A 22,183-nucleotide genomic window follows, 5' to 3' on the forward strand; every position below is an offset into this window, starting at 1 on the left:
AGCGCTATGATAATTTACCCTAGAAACATTTTGCAACAGTAACCAGAAATACTTGCTTTTAGGTATTGGGCACTTCAGAAATAGTGTATCTGCACTGTCTTCTCCAGATTTTTAACTTTATTCCTAAGGACAGAGTTTTGTGGGTAGGTTGTAAAGAAATCATCAATTTTGTAGGGAAAAATGTTTCTCTTTTGAGGAGCGATAGCACAGCAGATAGGGTGTTTGCCTTGCATGCAGCTGACCCAGGGTCGATTCCTCTGTCCCTCTCGGAGATCCTGGCAAGCTACCGAAAGTATTCAGCCGCATGGCAATGTCTGGCAAGCGGCCCATGGCATATTCAATATGCCAAAAACAGGAACAAGTCTCACAATGGAGGCGTTACTGGTGCCCGCTCGAGCAAATCAATGAGCAATGGAATGACAGTGTGATACAGTGAATATTTCACTGATGGGCCTGAGAAATGAAACAGCGAGTAGGGCACTTGTCTTTAACACAACAGACGTGGGTTTGATCCCAGACACCATATATGGTCCCCCAAGCTCTGTCAAGGGGGAATCCCTTTTCACAGAGCCAGGAATAATCCTTGAACACTGCTGGGTGTGCTCCCAACAAAAATATTTTTTATTCTCACTGAAGGAGCGTTTCTTTAATAGATGTAGATGACAAGACTGTATGATGCTGACAATAGAGTAGATGAGAAGACTAATGAAATTTCTAGCAGTAACTATTACTTTGTCTCCAATGGAAATAATATTCATATTAATATCATGATAGACTTGTTGGTGGCATCTAAATACATCCTATCTTCCAGCTTTGCAAACCATTATTACCTAAATAGTAGACATTGGAAGACACTGCTCAATCTTGTTATTGAAAGGATTAATTTAAAACACAGGTATTTTGACATCTAATTTGTTTCTTTTTATCTCTATATGTGCAACTATGTGCAATTCTATTGTCTATGTATTAATTTTTTTAAAGTTTTTCTCACTTTTGTAGTTTTCCAATTTTTTTGTTTGTAAGTGTTGCATATTCTTTGTCAGACCACTAAGTATCTAGACAGTTTTGCTGTTTCTTCTACTGTAGCTCAACTTTCACTAAAAATATTATTCTCAGTTGAAGACATAAAACAGGGGCTAAAATGTTTAAATTGCTGTGGCCAAACCCATTTTAAATCCCCAAGCATTGCTAGGTAATCCCTGAACTGAGCCAGGTGTAAGGCCTGAGCACCACTGTGATGCAAACCCCCAAATAAATAAATTAATAAAATAATAATCATAATTCTATATATTAATTTAAGACCTATTATCTTACATAATTCCCATTCAGTGCAACCTTTTCCCAATTACTTTTGACTTCTACATGCTTCTAATTTCTAAACCTACAATTATTATTTATAAAAATCTTGATCACATTACCCATGATATTGCTTTCTCAATATATTAGTTTTTTGTACCATACGTGGCATCTTATTAAATAATGGAAAAGTAACATGTAGTGAATAAGTATAGTTTCAAAAAATATTATTTAATTTTTACTTTAACTATTGTATTGTGGCAAGCATGTATGTGTGTGTGTGTGTGTGTGTGTGTGTGTGTGTGTATGGTTGTATTTTCCTGGCAATTAACATTTAATTTCTATAGGCATAAATTTTTTGTTTGTTCATGATTTTGGATAACACCTGATGATTTTCAAGTTATACTGGCAAAGCACTCTGAAATTACCCCAGTAGTGCTTTCTGGAGACCATATAAAATGCTGGTATTAACCAGGATTGGACAAGCACAAGGCAAACAAACACTATACTCCCCCTACAGCCCCTATAATCCTGGTTTCTAACAGAATTTTCTTCCTTACACTATTTTTCCTTCTATGTTATAGCATAAGATACTGAAAAAGATAGCAATTGTTGTAATTATATAGTCGTTTAATTTATTTGCATGTTTGGAGTAAAGATCAAATGTTGATCTCAGACATATTTGCAATAATATTTTATGTGAGAATTGACTACATGCCTGATATTTTAAAATTCATGTGACAAGATGATTGACTTATTTTACTGGTTTTGTACTCTGTGAAACCAATTATAACTTATGTTCAAATGAGAATACTTCAACATTTGAATATAAGTGGTTAGGCACAAAGATAATTATTCTAATGAAATTGACTCTTTTCATTTTTAGCTAAGAATGAAATTCTAACAATGTAGTACCATTTCTTACCTTATTTAATTTATAATTTGAGTGAAACAAAACTTTCTTTTACCTAGTAAAGCTAATATGGTGCTTTTCTTCTATGGTGCTTTTACCCTGCTGGTTTTTCTTCCCCCTCAAGCAACATAATGTACCAAAAAATGTCATTGGCAACATTTATAAACTTCTGATTATGTCAGTTTTCTTATGAATTTAAAATAATATTTTCAGGCGAATTTGGAAGAAAAACTTATTGTATATTTGATTCATTTTATTTTTTGTTCCAATTTTAGTATATGTGCTGCCGAAGCAAGCACTGGTTCATTTTATTTTTAAAAACATAAAACAAAATTCAAAGTTTAATAAAAAAGAGCATGAGCCATTGGATCTTTTGAAATCCTAGTTTTTACTTTCGCCTTTCTTTATTTTTTTCTGTTATTCCTAGTCTGAGTCCCTCTTTAAAATGTGTTCTTTTATGGAGTGGATTTTTTTGTTTCTTACTCTTTAGGTTTTCAAGAATAACAGTTATCTTCATGCTTTAACTTGGACCCATAAATACCCAATTCTAAGTTGTTTTGAATTTTTTTTGTAGTTTTCTTATATTTCAATTCTCTCCTAAGTTATATACAATGTACATTTCACTAAATTGCTAAAAATATTTTATTCTCTATATGTTTGTGTTTATTTATGGCCTGCTAGATTCATGTTAGTTCCATATTATTATTTCTATAAATACTATTTTATACACTTTATTTTTTATTTAATTTTAGTCAATTCACTTGAATCAGATAAACTGAATCGATTTCTTATATATTCACTTTAAACTGCATGGTGAGTCATTTTTCTTCTGAATCATTGAAGAATTTGGCAAATTTAAAACTGATATAGAGTGTTTTTTTATATGAATATATAGTTCATTTTTCCTGAATTAATTTATTTTTGATTTCTGAATTGTTGTTTTGGGGATAGTCTAACTTGAAAATCTGGATACTATTTCTTGAAAAATTAAAAATAGTAGTTTAGTAGAATTTGTTTTAAATTTTCTCACCCTGAATTAGAGTTGCACAGTAATAGTTTTCCGCTTTTCTTATTTTAATTTTTCAAATTTTTATATTTTGGGCAGATTTAGGCCACACAAGAGGTATTTTAGTCTTAGTTCTGGCTCTGTGCTCAAGCCTGTCTCTTGTCCAAGCTCAGGAATCATGTATGGTTCTGGGGAATCAAACCCAGATTTGTTAAACGCAAGCCAAGAACCTTACCCACTGAACTATCTCTCTGGCCAAGTTTAATATTTTTAAATTATAGGCATTTTACATCTCATTCAAGAAATGAAATTATGGTTTTAAGCTCAAAATTCTAAAACATAATTACTTCTTATTGGTGTCTTGTGTTTTTTTATCTAAAACTTAATTCTCACATACCTATGTGTCTCCTTGATGAAATCCTTTCCACTCTGTGGAATTCCTGTGAATTTAAATCTTATTTTTGTGGCCGTCATATCTCACATATAATATGTTTCCGGCTATTCAATTCCATTTCATCAGTTTATCTGAAAATTTTTGTCTAAAATTTATTCTTTCTCTTGTCCTTCAATTATTTACAGTTTTGTCAGTGGTTCCAGATTTTATTTTTCAGCTTTAGTTCTTACAACTTAAAATTATTTTTCTCAGAACCTTATCTCCTCCATCTGTTCTCCACCTGCTAATTTTATATAGAATATATTTTGGAATCAGTTATGTTTTTTCGATTGAGATGCATCTGAAAGTGCTACTCAGTGAACTGGCACGCATGCAGGTTAGTAGTTACTTACGTTATAATCTTGACATCAATAATTAGTCTCACTTATTTTCTTTCCTTGTCTTATTTCTCAAGTTTGAAAAGAACATTGAGACATGAAAAGCTGTAGCATTTTTATTGAAATGAGAGCAAAAAATCTAGTTGTGAAGAATATAATTAATAAAAAAGTGTCAGATATGAAATTTAAATTATTAATTAGCAGATACCCTATCATGAGGACTAATAGGTGAAAAAGGTAAAGAAAGCAAGAAATGAGGTGATGGAGTTTAAACCCTAGCCATAATTTCCTTATCAACCTTAATAAATGACAACTTTATAAATTATCCTCTACAAACAATTTAAAATCGCATTGTTTTACTTATGAAAAGAAAACAAAATTCTTTAGTTTGTTACATAGGGTCTCTTTTCTCTTGTTTTACATGTAATTCAAATGGAAAATTTATTATCCTTAGTTAAGGGTTTCTACTGCAGTTAAATGCTTGCTTTTCAAAATTAGTAATCAGATAAAAATTAGTAATCGAATGCATGATCATCAAGGATATATAATTTCACAGGTATTACTTCATTTGGTATCTTCTAATAATCTATCATCAATGAAACTTTTCAGCATGACAATATGTACTACACTTTCTCTGCACACTTGAATCTAATGTGAATTTCTTCAAAGCTCCCTCTTCTGTAAATAATTCCTACAAGTTTATTATTTTATAAATTTTATTGATCAAGCATCTAAAATGGGATAGGTATTTAACTTATCTCAGTAAACCAATTTTATGGCCAGTACTCTGATTATACCTCAGGAAACAAAGACCAAGGTAGGTTACTTAGTGTTTCCAGAGTCTGTGGCTAAAAGATATTACAGCAAAGATTTGAAATTTATAATAAAATTATAATAAAATCTCTATTAATGTAAAAATCACCTTCATGAACATTGAGCATTTAATATAAAGGCGCACTACTCCATTATTGAGAAAGAATAAAGTCCCTTAGCAAATGAGGAGTAAGTATCCCTTTCTTGTAGCGTGCAACCATAAGCACCATGCATGAATGCCACGCTCTGTGCCACAGTGCTTAGAAGCTTGTCAGATCTTTAAAAGAAGTTTCTTTAATGTTCTTACAAGACTGGTTTCAGAACTATGAGTTCCCTGATCTAAGCCTGTTCATGAAGCTCTGTATTGATTCCTCAAACTGGAATTTTAATCTAGCTAATAGACCATTTTTAATAAGGTGTTCCTTCCTTCCTTCTTTCCTTCCTTCCTTCCTTCCTTCCTTCCTTCCTTCCTTCCTTCCTTCCTTCCTTCCTTCCTTCCTTCCTTCCTTCCTTCCTTCCTTCCCTTCTTCCTTTCCTCCCTACTTCCTTTCTTCCTTCCTTCCTCCCTTCCCCACCTCTCTTTCTCGGCATTTTCTATTGGCTCTTAGTGTCTCATGTGATATATTTCTATAAATCTTGAAGGCTTTCCTTTGTACATTTCTTTATTATCTTGCTGCTCTCCATATTCTGTCTTTAACTTTGGCTGCTGTCATTTGGATTATAATCTGTCCTGAAGTTTTCTCTTGGTCTGCTTCTTTATTGGGACCACTCTGGATTCTTGGATCTTGATTTCTGCATTTCTAACTGTGGGAACTTCTTAGCTCTGCTTTTTAAACTAGTGGTTCTTCATTAACTTTGCTTCCCTGTTCTTCGGGGGCTCTGATGAGCCATGCTGTTCCACTTGACTTCATCCAATTAGTTCTCTGGTGTGTTCATTGCTTTTCAAACTTCTTCCCATATTAAGTCTATTTTAAAGGTTTCCTGCATCACATCTTAGAGCTCCTTGATCTTTTCCTCAGCTATTATTCTGTAGTTCAGGCTCTGTGTGTCTGTGTGTGTATTTTAATCAGCATCTATATTACTAATCCCTGTCACTTCTATATTTTGTATTTTTATTTCTGCTCTCAAAGTTTTTGAGTTCTTTGTTTGTTAATTGAATCACCGTGAGATACTGTTGCAAAACTTTCATGTTTGAGTCTCAGTCATACAATTATCGAACACCTATCCCTTCACCAGCACACATTGTTCACCACCAATGTCCCCAGTATCTCCCACCCTTTCCAACTCTCGCCCTGCCTCTATGGAAGACAATTTCCCCATACTCTCTCCCTACTTTGGGACATTATGGTTTGCAATGTAGGTACTGAGAGACTATCACGTTTGGTTCATCATCTATTTTCAGCACTCATATTCCATCCCAAACGATTCCTCTAACCATCATTGACTTCTTGATCCCTTCTCTATTTCTGTTGTCTTCTCCTCCAGCAAGTGAGACAGACTTCCAATTATGGAACAATATTCCTGACCCTTGTCTCATACTTTCTTGTTTGTAGATGGAAAAATGACCCAGAATGTCAACTGGGAGGTTGACATCATCTGGAGTATTGGAAGAGCTAACAGGGAGTTAGCATATATAGAGATGACCAGCTGAAAACAACTCAACTGCATACTTTAAGAAGTTACTGCTAAATAATTTTGCAATTTTGTTGATTCTCTGTTACTTGTGGCCACTATTATTTTCCCAGTGTTTCAGTAAACAATCTATGAGCTAAAAGATCCTTTATGAGGCTTACTTGTAAAAATATGGGTAAAGTGAACCACATGCATGTATATATACATATACATATACATATACATATACATATACATATACATATACATATACATATACATATACATATACATATACATATACATATACATATACGTGTGTGTTTATTTCTGTTATGGACATATATAACTTCAAAATGATTGTAGAAATTTATGTTTTTCTACCATTTTATAATGGACTGGAGCGATAGCAAAGCAGGTAGGCATTTGCCTTCCACATGGCCAACCCAGGTTTGATTTTTCCGTCCCTCTTGGAGAGCTCGGCAAGCTACCAAGAGTATCCCGCCTGCATGTCAGAGCCTGGCATGTTGTATTCGATATGCCCCAAACAGTAACAACAAGTCTCACAATGGAGACATTACTGGTGCCCACTCGAGCAAATTCATGAACAATGGGATGACAGTGATACAGTGCTACAGTAAATTAATGTTCAAACTTTTAAAAAGCTGGAAACATTTTCAAAGTGATTGCATCATCATTAGATTTCCACTAGAGGTATATAAATAATAATAATGATGATCTCTCATTAGCTATTATGGTCTATTTTTTCCATCGTAATCAAACAAAAAGAATGTGACATTGTATCATTGGGTTCTAGTTGCTTTTTCCTGATGACTAATGATGTTAAGAGTTTTTCATTTTTCACTTTGTAAAGAGGAATCAAAATTTTCTATATATTTTGGGTATAAATTCCTAATCAGAAATATACTTTGAAAATATTTTCCCTCTTTGCATGTTGCCTTTTCATTTTATAAAAAAATTGATTATGCTTTATTTATATTTATTTTGTGTTTTTGTTTTTCTAAGCAATTTTTGTTATTGCTAAGAAACCATTGCCTTATCAGACCACTAAAACATACTTATGTGTATTCTAGACATTTTTTACATACTTCTATATACAAAATATATTTGTATGTATTTTTAATACAGTGTATAATTTTGATCATTATATTTAGTTATGCTATATGTTTAGAGATAAATTTTATAGTATAACATGAGGTTTAACTTTAATCCATATGTATGTGGAAATTAATAAATTCTTGATAAAGAATTATTTCCATATTGAACAACTAGCTAGTCAACAAAGTTTTAACAGAATCTCTGAACTCATAAGCCTATTTCAGTGACAGGGAAGTTCGCAGGTCATTCAATATTTGGAAGGAGGTGGGGTAAAGATTAGTACATACTAAATGTCCTGTAGTTCGTTTATAATAATCAGCTTTTCTTGAATAAGAATTCTTTGGATTGACTGCAGACCTTAATTTCTGGAATTAAAAATAGAGGTGAATTGATTACTATTGTCAATGCTTTCATTGTTTTTTTTTAGCGGAGAGGATTATGAAATGCCTTTGATTCACAATGCAGAAATTGGCTTTACAATCCTCTTTTCATGTTTGCCAAAATTTGAAATAATTCTTTGAGATTTATAAAGCAAAAGGCATACAGTGAAGAGGATATGGTAAGCCCACTCTTGGAGCAGGCTATCATTACATTACTTTGGCTTGGAACTATGGCAGAGCCTCACATTTAAAAAAAATAATAACAAAATAATTTCTCATTTGACAGAAGAGGCCAATAAAGATTAGAGTTGATGTCCTTAACTTATAGCTTTCTTACATTACTGTCCCTAGAAACCATGTTCCTGATTAGAGATTTCTCTTCCTTTTTGTTGTTATGTGACCCTATATTATAATAACCTATAGTTTAAGACAGAATGGGAGCTATAGCACAGTAGGTAAGGCGTTTGCCTTGCACGAGGCCGACCCAGGTTTGGTTTTTCTGTCCCTCTCAGAGGGCCCTCAAGCTACTGAGAGTATCCCGCCTGTATGGCAGAGCCTGACAGGCTATCCATTGTGTATTCAATATGCCAACAACAGTAACAACAAGTCTCACAATGGAGACATTACTGGTGCCCACTCGAGCAAATCAAGGAACAAGAGGACGAAAGTATGCAGTGCAGTGATTCATAGTTTAAGAAGTAATAATAGTTTATTTTATTTAATTACACATGCTTTAAAAGCTATTCATTTGTTATATAATTCCAATTCCGAATTTCCCATTTTAAAACTTGTTAGAAAAATTGTTTATATACCATAGTTTTGTCATTTTTTCTTCAATCTTTGGTTTTGTGTCAAGTGCAGCAATGCTAGGGATATTCCTAACTCTGCACAGGACTGACCTCATCTGTGATCAGGGTCTTATAAACTTGAATGAGGGCAGTCCTGTGTGAGGCAAGTACTAACTTTCAGTCATATGTACTATGAGTTATTTATGCATTCATGTGATTGAATATTTAGGTTGTTTCCACATTGTACTGCAATCAATGTTACAATGAACATACATATATGCATGCATCTTTTTGAATTAATACTTTGGGAGAAAAGAAAATTTCACAGAGAAAAAAGAAGAAACTGAATTCAAACTAAGGTTTCTAAGATGCTAAGATCCCAAAGACTAAATTAACTTCAGAGCTAGAAAACTTTTTATAAAAAGTAATTGTTAACAGTATTTGGGGTTTTTTAGTATATGAGAAGTTTAGCAGTGTTTAGCATTTATTTTTAAATTTAATTCCGTTGCGCAGAGAGTGGTCATTATTAAATAGATTCCTGACTATTCCTTCACACTTACTTTGTAAAGCGGTACCTGCCCATCTCATTAAATGTTTCATGTGTGTTCAAAAGAAAAAATATGATTTTCATTTCTACATAATTTTATGGTTGAAATTTTTGTTTTCTTTATTTTATTGTTCTGATCATAACTGATCTCCTATCTTGTTTTACTAAAAATTATGTGTAAAATGCTCACAAATTGTTTATAGATTTACCAATTCCTCATTCAATTTAGTCAGATTTTTCATTGTGTGTTTTCAGTATATGTAATTGAGCTATAAAAAACTTAAAATTTTATTTTATATGTTTTTTTGTATTATATAAGAGTAAGCCTTTTATTCATATTCAAAATATTTTGCATATAAGATTTAGGAATTTTATAAATACATCTTTTTTGAAGGTATTGAAGAGATTACAATTGAACCCACTTGTCTAAGCTTTTGTCTGATAGAAAAACTTTTAATTATTATTTTAATCTCTTTGTTAGTAATTAGTCTTTTCAGGTCTTCTTTCCCCTGATTCAGTCTTGGGAGGTTATAGGGTTCCAAGAATTAATGCTTTCTTCTAGGTTCTCCAGTTTTCTGGAATATTTTTTTTAAATTTTATTGAATCACCATGAGATAGTTACAAGCGTTCATGTTTGGGTTACAATCACACAATGATCAAACACCCATCCCTCTACCAGTGCACATTCCCCACCACCAATATTTCCAGTCTACCCCCGATTTCCCATCCTCCCCGTGCCTCATTGGCAGACAATATTCCCCATACTCTCTCTACTTTTGGATATTATGGCTTGCAACACAGACACTGAGAGGTCATTATATTTGGTCCATTATATACTTTCAGCCACATCTCCCGTCCTGACTGATTCCTCCAGCCGTCATTTTCTTAGTGATCCCTTCTCTACTCCATCTGTCTTCTCCCCTCCGCTCATGAAGCAGGTTTTCAGCAATGGGGCAATCCTCCTGGCCCTTGTATCTACTGTCCACATTACTCTCTCTACACTTTGATTACATTCAATATTTCCACACCAGACCCACCATTATTATTTGGGATTTTCCCCCAACACCCGTAACTGCTGAAAAGGCAAATTAGACAGTTTGTTTTCTATTGCTGATTATGATATGTGTTGGTATAATTTTGGTAGATGATTTATGATAGCATGTGATTTTGGTATTCTGAAATTTTAATATTTAAATCTGGAGGGATTTCTGCCAAAAGCCACTAGGTTCTGAGATTCAATTGTGTGTCTCTGGGATCGTGGCCCTTAAGCAGCTTGATCAGTATCCAAAAGGACCGTTCATGGGCTGGGACTCGGGTCTCGTTGGGGCAGGGAAGGACAAGGTCTGGCTCCACCCCCATCCTGTGAGGCCCCAAGTGTCTTGTCACTGCTGGCCCATACCTAATTGTCCAATGACCTCTGGAAGATGGAGGTCAGCGAGCCACCAGGGGGAATAGGTAGAGGGAACGGCACCTTTTCCCACGTGGGGTGGCCCAGGGTCCGAAACCTAATGCGAAGACCAGATCACTGATTATTTCTCAAATTGTCCTTAAAAGTTTGTGCTAGGTTTAAAATGAATGGTTATATTATACACATATACTTATGCACATAAAATTAACTTTTAAAAAGATTTAATTTATTCAAACTCTAAGAGTATACTCCATTTGACTTTTAAACTTGAAATTTAATTTTTAATTATCTAGCTGTTTTTCTATTAATTGCTCATGTGGTAAATTACATTAATTGATTTCAGAGCTTTTATCTATTGTTATATTTTTAACTAAGTCCCACATATCTTTTGTAATTCTTTTAAGAATCTATTTTCTAATATTTTAAGCAGAATTTTTTCATTTGCATGTAAAAATTCTATCTTCAATGCTATAATATAAAGGGGATGATTTAAGTGCTTTATTTAGTTAATTTGTATTGATACAATAATATTGCAATATATTTTAGGTGTGTTATTTAAAATAAATATGAGTATATTGTGCATTAAATTCACAAAAGTTCAGTTTTATCTTCACCACAAAAATGTCAGATTTAGCCACCTTTTTTTTTTCTTTCTGGCAACCACTAATTGTTTTGTGGTTTAAAACTACTAAAGGTTTTAAAGTTTTTATGTTATTCATTGCTTATTTTTTATGTATACCACATATGAATGAGATCTTATGGTGTTTATTATCTGTACTATGCATACTGTACTCTATGTCTGTACATATTGTTGCAAATGGCAGGATTTAATCAATTTTTAGGCTAAGTAATATTTCATTTTAAACACATGATGTGTGCATATATTTATATAAATTGTCTTTATTCATCCATTGCATACATATATCATAGATATGCAGATGTATTCACATAAATGTGTGTGATACATTTTTATATATGATACGTTTTATATCCATCACCCAGCAGTTGATCTCTATTATTCAGTCCCTCTCCTCTGCTCCCCACGTCCTACCTGGTAACCACTGTTTTGTTCTGACTACAGAGAGAGTTTGTTTTGTCCATTTGTTCTAACACATGGGAATGAAATTCTTTGTCATTCTTTACCTGACTGATTTCACAGCGTGTACATGTCTTTTATTCACCTAGAACAGATTTTTGTATATGATGTGATGCAGCTGATCGAATTCTCTGTCTCTTTGCACTTGAGTAAATAACTTACCTGTGGTGCATTTGTGGATATCCTGTCATATGCTGCTCCCCCACAACGCCACATCGTCATCACGTATCTGCAAGGAGGCTTGGGCGGAGGCCCCTGTCCTGTTGGTTAGATGGTCTCTGCTCCAGTGCCAGCTCTCTTAATTACTCTGAGGAATTGAGTCACCGTTCTGGGGGGAAATCTGGCCTATCCTTTACCCTTTGCTCTTTCATATAAATTTTTTAAATCATCTTCATGAGTCCCTCTTGAAAGTGTATTGGATCTTGATGGAAGACACATTGATTCTAAAGATCAAATTTGGGGAGAATTTATGTCTTTACACTACTGAAGCATCCATGAATGAGCTGTTTTTTCATTTATTTAAGTATAGTTTTATGCCTTTCTGTAAAATTGCATGATCTTTTGCTTCAGAAAAGTCGTGTGTGTGCGTGTGTATGTGCATGTGTCTCTGTTTATACATTAATTTGTTATTATTATTATTATTATTATTATTGGGACTATGCACCAGGGGTGCCCCAGATAGGTGTGGGTGAGAGCCCTCCCCGCCCAAGGGACGCAGCCCCTATAGCTGACCTCCACTGCTCCACCACCGCCACACTCCAGGCCGCTATCCCATGCTCAGTCTGAGCCTCACGCATGACTAAACATATTCCCGGACAGTGTGGCTGTGAAATGTCTGTGCAACACATATTCATAAGGGGAAATATATATTTATGCCTCTCGGAGAGCCCAACAAGCTACTGAGAGTATCCCGCCCACACAGAAGAGCCTGGCAAGCTCCCTGTGGCGTATTTGATATGCCAAATACAGTAATAATGATAGGTCTCATTCCCCTGACCCTAAAAGAGCCTCCAATTGTTGGGAAAGACAAGTAAGGAGAGGCTGCTAAAATCTCAGTGCTTGGACGAATGCAGACATTACTGGCACCCACTCAAGTAAATTGATGAACAACGGGATGACAGTGACATAGTGATGCAGTTTTATATATTCCCTTGTTGATGTGCATAGAGGCTATTTTAAACAGTTATCTATAGCAAGTAATATTGTAGTTACATTAAGTCATTAATTAGTGCTCTTATGTTTTTCAAGAAATATCCAGAGGTATGATAATTGACTCAGATGTTACTTCTATGTTTAGCTTTTAAAAGAAACTATATTTTCCCATTACAGTATGTAAGGTTCCCTTTTATCCCCCACCCTCCAATGCCTTTTTTTCCTTCTTTTATTTTTTTATTTAATTTCTCTCTCAGGTGTTAGATGATCATCATTAGTTTGCATTCCCCTTAGACTAAAAGATGATAAATATCTTTATGTGTAACTGATGGCATACATTCTTGGAAACATTTACTTTTTATAGCAAAGTTCTCTACCATCTCCACCCCACTGCACACATATACACATACTCATACACATGCATGCACACATGCGCATACACACACACACTCCCACACACACACACAACTTTTTAAGTATTATTATTAAGCAATATAAGTAAAATGTATTCATTACTCTGAGAGATTCTGGAATGTATTACTTATAATAATTATTAAATATTTACCAAAATTCCATCTATTTATTATGTATATAACTCAGTTTATTGTGCATATTACAAATAAATATGCTGGAGTGATAGCACAGTGGGTAGAGCAATTGCGTTGCATGCGGCCGACCCAGGTTCATTTCCTCCATCCCTCTCGGAGAGCCTGGCAGGTCACTGAGAGTATCCCACCCACACGGCAGCTACCTGTGGCATATTCAATATGCCAAAAACAGTAACAACAAGTCTCACAATGGAGATGATACTGGTGCCCACTCGAGCAAATTGATGAACAATGGGATGACAGCACTACAGCCATATAAATAAAATATGTTGAGGTAAAGTAACTATAAGTGACCTAAAATTTACTTAGCTAATTAGCTTATTATTATCAGATCTCTTTCTTAAATTCACATTTTCTGAGAACCTATCATGATTTTAATGCATCATAGTTATCTTTATATTTCTATTTACTATGATGAATGTTTATAATTTTTTCATGAACTATTAAATGTAATATAATAACAACATCTTAAATGCTGTAGGAAATGAGACTACTGTTAAATCTATTTTACAGATCATAACATTTAATTCTTAAAGAGTTATTTTCTACAGGGTCTATTAGCCATGCTGAGAGTTTACCTCTGAATCTGTTCTCAGTGATAATTACCGGATGTCCTAGAATATCATCTGGGTTTCTGGGGATTGATACAGTGTTGACTACATGGAGGACACAACACTTTACTGCTCTACTACCTCTCTGGCCCCCAAATATTATTTTTTAATTAAATACAGATATTTTATGAGGCTAGAGCAATAGCACAGCGTGTAGGGCATTTGCCTTGCATGAGGCCGACCCAGGTTCAATCCTTGGCATCCCATATGATACCCCAAGCACCTCCAGGAGTAATTCCAGAGTGCAGAGCCAGGAGTAACCCCTGTGCATCTATGGCTGTGACCCAAAAAGAAATAAAAATAGATACTTTATAGCTAGGGCATGGGATTAACTCGATTCCTTCGTCCTTCTCGAAGAGCCCAACAAGCTACCAAAGTATCCCGCCCGCACAGCAGAGCCTGGCAAGCAACTTGTGGTGTACTCGATATGCCAAAAACAGTAACAAGTCTCACAATGGAGATGTTAATGGTGCCCACTTGAGCAAATCGATGAGCAACCGGATGACAGTGACAGTGACAGTGACTTAAAAAAGGGTTTCAATATCTGAAAATTACTAAATATTGTTAGAATTTTTAAAATGTAATTTGAAAAAGACGTACTTGTATGAATTAGATCTGGATTCTCTTGCTGAATAAACCTTTTGAAGTAAAGACACAAAAGCCTGTGTCTTCTTTGTTACCATTTTAACCTTGAGTTTTCCCACAGAGGTATTTATTTCCCTACCCTAAGTCTAAATCAAATGTAGCTGCCCAGTCCACAGACGTTAGACTAAGGTATGGGTGAGGAATCCAAGTCAGGGTTAGCGGAGTTATAATTATCCAGTGAAATTTTCAAGCTGAGGGGAAATAAAGTATTTTCCAATATTGTCACAGTTATCTGAAACTAGTGTTATTAGGATGTGCCCTTATTACTTGAATAAATGTATTTGTGGATTTTTCGTGAATAGAAAAGAAGCTACAGATCTGGGGAATAGATCACCCTCCCATAAAAAGGATATGTTCAAATTATCCCTGAGACTAGTCCCTTCCTTCAAATAGGTGACAAAACTCCAAATAAACCACTAAAGAGCAAATATTTATCACATAAAATCAAGATTTTAACATTTATAGTAAAGAAAATACTGTTAAAAATAAAAATATATGGGACTGGAGTTAATCTTCCCTTTCCCTTATTCATGTTTATGCATCTTCAAATCCATTCAATCAATAGGATATATTTCAAAACATCCTTGCGTTTTAGAAATAGCCACCATTTCCCTTTGATGGAGCTCCTCCAACAGTGATAGACCAAGTACACTTTCCATTTAAACTTTTTTAATTTTTTTGGTTTCCTCTCCTTTATAGACCTGTAGTCATGACATTAACTCAGAACTGAGAAGAGAGGAGTTCATTTTATCTGGAAATAACTATAGTGACTTTTTAATTTGTTTAGTTGCTACAGAACTCACACTAAAGCAGAAAATCAACAAATTTGTCTTTTAAATGCAATAATTTTTATATTATTCATTCAAAAATTAGTGTATGTACATAAGTAAAGAATGCAATCACATTTATCATTTTAATAAATAATTATAAAATTAATTTTAATGTTTTTTAATTTTTTATTAATTTGTACATATTAAAAATATAGACTAATATTCCTGTGCTTAAGTGTCATTGTGGTTGTGTGCTGCCTTTTATAAAAGAACTGTCAGAAACTTCTCAACATACATAAGTAAAAAGGGGGCCAGAAATGACAAAACAATGCCAATGCAGACAAAATTCCCTTATGATTGATACTTGTTAGAAAATGGAATTTGACATTCACTGTATCACTGTAGTCCTGTTGCTCATTGATTTGTTTGAGCAGGTGCCAGTAACATCTCCATTCATCCCTGTCATGTTCAGGGTCAGGGAAATGAGGCCCATTATAGTTAATGTTTTTGGCGTATTGAATATGCCACGGGTAGCTTGCCAGGGTCTGCTGTGCGAGATTCCGAATCGCTCTCTTCAGGGAGCTTTATTTTATAGTTTTGGGATCTTGGCCATTGATGAGATTACATTGTGTCCAAGGCAGTTTGTGGGTGTGCCTGCCAAGCTACTGGAAAAACTGAGGATCTGGGTGGAGGAGGCCCAGTCTCGAACCGAGCAGGCTTGAAGATCTCAGCCCCAAGTCCTGCATACCTGGGTTCCTCTATTAGTTTCTTCATGGGTGAGGCTCATCTGAGCATGTGGAAAGTGGCCTTGAGTATGGCTGTGTTTGGATTCTGGAGTTTTTAGGCTACCGGGACTCTGTTTGGGGCGGGGACGAAAAGTCAACCTGCCTCCCTCCAAGGGGGTCCCGGTGAAGACAGCCTGGCTTGGGGGAATTTGACTTATTCATTATTATACTAGTATTCATGGAGGCTGAATATCACAGGTATAAGGGTGTCCTAGGACCACAAAGTATCTTCTCATATATTCAAAATAGTTTTGTTTCAGCTATGAAAGTCAATCACAATAAACAAAATTGTTTCTTAACAGGTAGGACTTTATGTCCATTTAGTCTATTACATCTTAATGTAGTCCAATTTGTTTATGTTTGTTTCCACTTGCTTGTTCAGTGCTGTTTCATCCTTAAAGATGCCTTTAGCTTTACTGTCATGGAGGGTTGTGCCTACATTTTCTTCCATGTATCTAATGGACTCATGTCTGATAGTGAGGTCTTTAATCCACTTAGATCTGACTTTTATGCCTGGTATTAGACAAATGTCTGAGTTATGTTGTTGTTGTCATTGTTATTTTGCATTTAGCTGTCCAGTTTTCCCAGCACCACTTGTTGAAGAGGTTTGCTTGTTCCACTTCACATTTTTTGCTCCTTAATCAAAGATTATTAAGCGATCATATAATTGAGAGTCTGTCACAGAATATTCAATTCTGTTCCATTGGTCCACAGGTCTCTTTCTAGTTCAATACCATGCTGTTTTAATTACTACTGCTTTGTAGTATAGTTTGAAGTTGGGGAAGGTGATGCCACCTATTTTCTTTTCCCAAGGATTGCTTTAGCTATTTGTGGGGGTTTATTGTTCCATATGAATTTCAGGAGACTGCTTAGCTTCTTTAAGAAGAATGGAGTGACCTGCAGCAGGACCATATCAATGAGGAAATTGTGCAGGGAGGAAATTATGTCCTCGCTCATCTGCCTCTCATCTCCTTGGGACCAGCTTTGGCATGAGGCAGGAGCATCTCTAGCTCTTCCTATGCCTGACCTCTGAGCACCCGGCTGGTCTCTGCATGCCCAGAACCCCCTTTAACTTTTTTTTTTTAACTTAAAGTTGTCCCTTTAATGAAACAAAACTATGTAAGAGATACAGCTTTTAATTATTGAGGTAGGGGACTTTTGTGCCACACCAAGTGGTATTCAGGGCTGACTCGTGGTTCTGTGCTCATGGCCTACTTCTGGGAGCACTTGGAGGAACATGTGTGGTACAGGGAATCCAACAGAGGTCAGGAGCATGCAAGGAAAATGCCCAACCTGCTGTATACCTCTGGCTTTTACAATGTAACCATTAAACACATAGATTTTGACCTCAGCATTTTATAAGTTCTGCTTACGAAAGTTAGAAAAACTATCATGTCTTTTAAAATTGAATTTAATTTCAGATCCATTTGAAGCATTCATCATCTTTTCTATTCGCCATGAGATCAGAAGAATTGATCTTCATAAAAGAGACTATAGTCTACTTGTTCCTGGGCTGAGAAACACAATAGCACTTGATTTTCACTTCAATCAAAGTTTACTTTATTGGACAGATGTTGTAGAAGACAGAATATACCGAGGCAAACTTTCTGAAAGTGGAGGTATGTTCCACAATTTTCAACTTAATTTTTAAATTAATCTTTTAAGGAAGATTTCATAAAAAGTTTTGTAAATGACAAGGGGATTTTGATTAATTCTTAGTCATTTTTTTATCTTTTCTCTCACATATGTGAAATTAGAGATTTTTGAAGATATGTTGGCAAGGGGCAGGGTAATTAAGCCCTGGTTATATTGGGGAACTTTCCACAACTATAATTATTACTATGCAATAATAATTGTTGTAGGCTTTTCCGCATGATGAGCTGTAGTTTTTCAAGTTAAAATAGTTTCATTTTCTTTGTGGAGCCATTTTTTTCAGTGTGATTCAGAAAATAAATTTTATAAAAATGATTAATGTGAGTTAAATATTTTAAATATAAATTAACTGATTTATTTTATGTATAAGTGAAGACTTTTTTTAAGAGACTTGATGGCATATGTAGTTTCTCTAGGAAAAGCTGAATTTATTTGGCATTTGAAAAGCCAGATAATTCCAAGAGTTTTAAATTTGTCTTTTTATCACCTTTGCAATTTAAAAATGGTGATATTTAAACATATAAGGTAATTATGAGGTGTGATTAATTTTAAAATGACCTTCTGGCAATTTACAAATATATTAGATATTTTTTGGCTGGAGCGATAGCACAGCAGGTAGGGCATTTGCCTTGCATGAGGTCAACCCGGGTTTGATTCCTCCATCCCTCTTGGAGAGCCTGGCAAGCTACCGAGAGTATCCCACCCACACAGCAGAGCCTGGCAAGCTACCCATGGCATATTCAATGTGCCAAAAACAGTAACAATAAGTATCACAATGGAGATGTTACTCGTGCCCGCTTGAGCAAATGGATGAGCAATGGGATGACAGCCACAGTGATACAATGATTAGATTTTTAGGATTAGTTACTTTACAGGGTTTTTTATTTTAAAATTTTGTTACAATGTCTAAGAATGGGAAAAGAAGTTCATTAAACTACAAATATGCTATTTTACTTTAATGTATCTTTAAAACATTGAAGATTAACATTAAATCATATTGGCCTAAGTTTAGCCAGGCCATCATTATGATTTCCCAAAATTCTTCTGTCTGCTTAAAAAAAGTTAGAAACAGGTTTTGTTTTTGTTTTTGTTTTGAAATTTAAACATTATTAGTAGCCTTTTTTCACCTGTACTGGACGGACTTAAGAGATGTTTCTCTTTTTTTGAAACATCCAAGATGAAATATTTCTAACAGCTAATATGAGTAAGTTTAAATTTTTTACCTTAATTTCCCCTGTATTAAGAATTAATTTTTGATTTATATTATTAAAAATTATATAATGTTTGATACATGCACTGCTGAAAATTACGTATTTTCCTTTATCATTAAGATGTTCCTTGTTTGTTTTAATTTTGCCCTCACCCTCACCCTGTCACCAACGTTTATTTTTTAGGTGTCAGTGCTGTTGAAGTGGTTGTAGAGCATGGCCTGGCGACCCCAGAAGGACTGACAGTTGACTGGATAGCAGGCAACATATATTGGATTGACAGCAATCTAGATCAAATTGAAGTAGCCAAACTAGATGGGTCCTTGAGAACTACCCTGATCGCAGGAGCCATGGAACACCCCAGGGCCATTGCTCTCGATCCCAGATATGGGTAAGAAAGTTCACCTCTCAGAGTCACTGGCATGAATTTATGAAAAAATCAATTCTTTTCATTATCATTTTTGCTAGCCATTTATTTTAAAATGTGTAATATAAAATTTACTTCAAAAGTTATATTCAAAGTAAGTTGAATTACTTCAAAAATTATTATTCAAAGCTTATTTTGTGGTTTATGTACATTTCCATGTAGTAGTGTGTATGCAGATAAAAGTGGTTGTATATTTGTGTAAACAAATGCTCATTTTTATAGTACAGCTATAGAATTGCCTACAAAGTTACTTTTAGATGGTAGAAATGTCTGTCTTTTTAAAATATAGGTATTAGGCAACTTTGGAAGTTATCACAACTTGATTTTGAAGCAGTAATTAATTTTTTTCCTTTTGACCTGCCAACAAGGTGACATTAATTGTTTCTAATTGTTATAAACCACAGGACCAGTCTCTCTCAAGCAGTCACAGTTAATAACCTCACACTTTATTCATTGCAAATAATCTTGAAATGACTTAAGAGAAAATTCAAACAAGCTTGATGGAGTACAAGGGTCAGGCACAATTAAGCTGTTTAATTAAGCTGTTTATATTTCAGTTTATTTTTCTTTTTATATCAATAACAATAACAACTTTAACATTAGATTTTTTTTTGAGACTGTAGATATGTTAGTTAAAATATAATTGATACATGTGAGGATACTGTGTTATGACTGGTAATTATGTCAATTGAAGTCATTATAGCTGTGAAGTGAATTCAAAGTTTAGTAAAAGAGAGATTTCTTTAAAAATGCATTTCAGAAATAAATTTAGTATCCAACCAGGGAACTGTTAACAGACTTCCTTTGAATGACAGATTACCTTCTCATTTTGATCTTGGTTTAATTATGTAAATTGTATACAGAAAAAATAAATAAAAACAACTCTCTTTAGAAAAAAAAAGGTGTCAATTTCTGAATGTAAATTCCAAAGCTAAGTTCCAAAATTTTTACTTTCTGTTTACTAAATGGTTTCAGCTGTTTTGATTGTTTGTTGAAAAGGGATTATTGATTTGTTGGTTGGTTGGTTGGTTGGTTGGTTGGTTGGTTGGTTGGTTGGTTTGAGACAGACCAGCAGAGCTGCCCTGATGCCTGAAATCCACACAGTGCCCTGGATTAAACCAGATCTTCTTGCTGAGCATGTGTTCCAGTCTGTCTAAGTACCTCAGAGACCTTATTTTAAACACTGTCACTTAAGAAAGGAAATGTGCTTTATCAGCTTGAAAGCAACACTTTGATTATATAGTTAATTTAGACAGAGATACTTCTATTGGGACTAAAGTTGATTCAATCAATTATCCTACCAGTATCGTTATAGAAATGCGAGCACATTCAGGAAAATATGTTACAATTCTTTTAGGATTCTGTCAACATGACAGGGCTTATAAACCTAGACAACCCATTGGAATTTTTAGATGAATTTCCTTTTTTCCCAGGATGCTTTCTCCCCAATGCCTTCATTTTGTTGATCTCAACAACCTCTTAAGTGGCCTAGCCAAGGTCGATATCTCAACAAAGTAAAATGTTAACAAAAAGAACTTCTAGTCTAAATAATTGTGGAAAAGAAAAAAAATAAGCTTAATATCTTTAATTCATATAAATCTGGGTAAGAAGAGTGAGAGATAGATGTTAGCCAGAAAGGAATTGAGCTGTAGGCAGAAACGAAGCAAATGAGCCTTGCATATAGTCAGCAATCTGACTACCCTTGTTAGTTCGTGCTCTGGTTCTGGCCCAAGATTAAGGAATTGATAATTTGGGAAGTTTGCTTTCCTTTTCCTCAATTTGGATACAAAAATCAAAGGAGTTGTGTAGCTTGGCTAGTATAGGTTTCCAAATTGGCAATCTACGTTTGATGTTTTCCTTGCTTTCCAGAACACTTTTAATTTATTTGAATTAGTTCCCAAAGTTTAAACTGTTAAGACATTTTGAATATAACCCTGAATTGTTAATATTTTTATAACAGAGAAATCGGCAGCAAAAACTAAAGAGATTTCTGTACTGTTTTGCCTGGAGGGGTGCTCTCTGTCTGATTTACATAGTTCATGATTTGTCAATAGCACTCATTAGGTTTATAAAAATTTGTTAGAGTTGGGTCTGTATCGTTATGAGAAATTAACATTTTAATAACAGTAGATTCTTTTAAAAAAAAATAGAGAATCACTGTGATGTACAATTACAAACTATGAACTTTTGTGTTTTCATTTCAGTCATGCAGTGATCGTTTACCCATGCCTCCACCAGTGCCCATTCACCTCCACCAATGATCCCAGTATCTCTCTCGCCACCCCCACGCCATCCCCCACCACCCCACCCTGCCTCTGCGGCAGGGCCTTTCCTTTTGTTCTCTCTTCTTTTGGGTGTTGTAGTTTGCAATGGAGGTATTGAGTGGCCTTCATGTTCGGTCTATAGTCTATGATTCTTAAGTTTATAAATATAAGGCTGATAGTGATGTCTTTGATGAAGGCAGTAGTTTGTTATCAACAGTAGTTTTACCATCAAAGTAGAAATCACTGCTGATTTGAAAGTTTTACCTTAAGACCTATCATAGTTTTAGAAATATGAAAAACTTTTTTTATGTA

At 34.6% G+C, this 22,183-nt stretch overlaps 1 protein-coding gene across 1 annotated transcript in view; it reads left to right on the forward strand.

Moving 5' to 3' along the window:
* The window catches only part of LRP1B (LDL receptor related protein 1B), a 1,943,003-nt gene that overhangs the window by 1,250,396 nt on the left and 670,424 nt on the right, over positions 1-22,183 (forward strand). Inside the window, exons 24-25 of the mRNA XM_055124030.1 lie at positions 17,741-17,938; positions 19,367-19,571. Coding sequence (XP_054980005.1) covers positions 17,741-17,938; positions 19,367-19,571 — 403 coding nt within the window. The remainder of the gene's footprint in view (positions 1-17,740; positions 17,939-19,366; positions 19,572-22,183) is intronic.

Source organism: Sorex araneus, chromosome 1 (assembly GCF_027595985.1).
Source record: "Sorex araneus isolate mSorAra2 chromosome 1, mSorAra2.pri, whole genome shotgun sequence".
Lineage (NCBI taxonomy): Eukaryota > Metazoa > Chordata > Mammalia > Eulipotyphla > Soricidae > Sorex > Sorex araneus.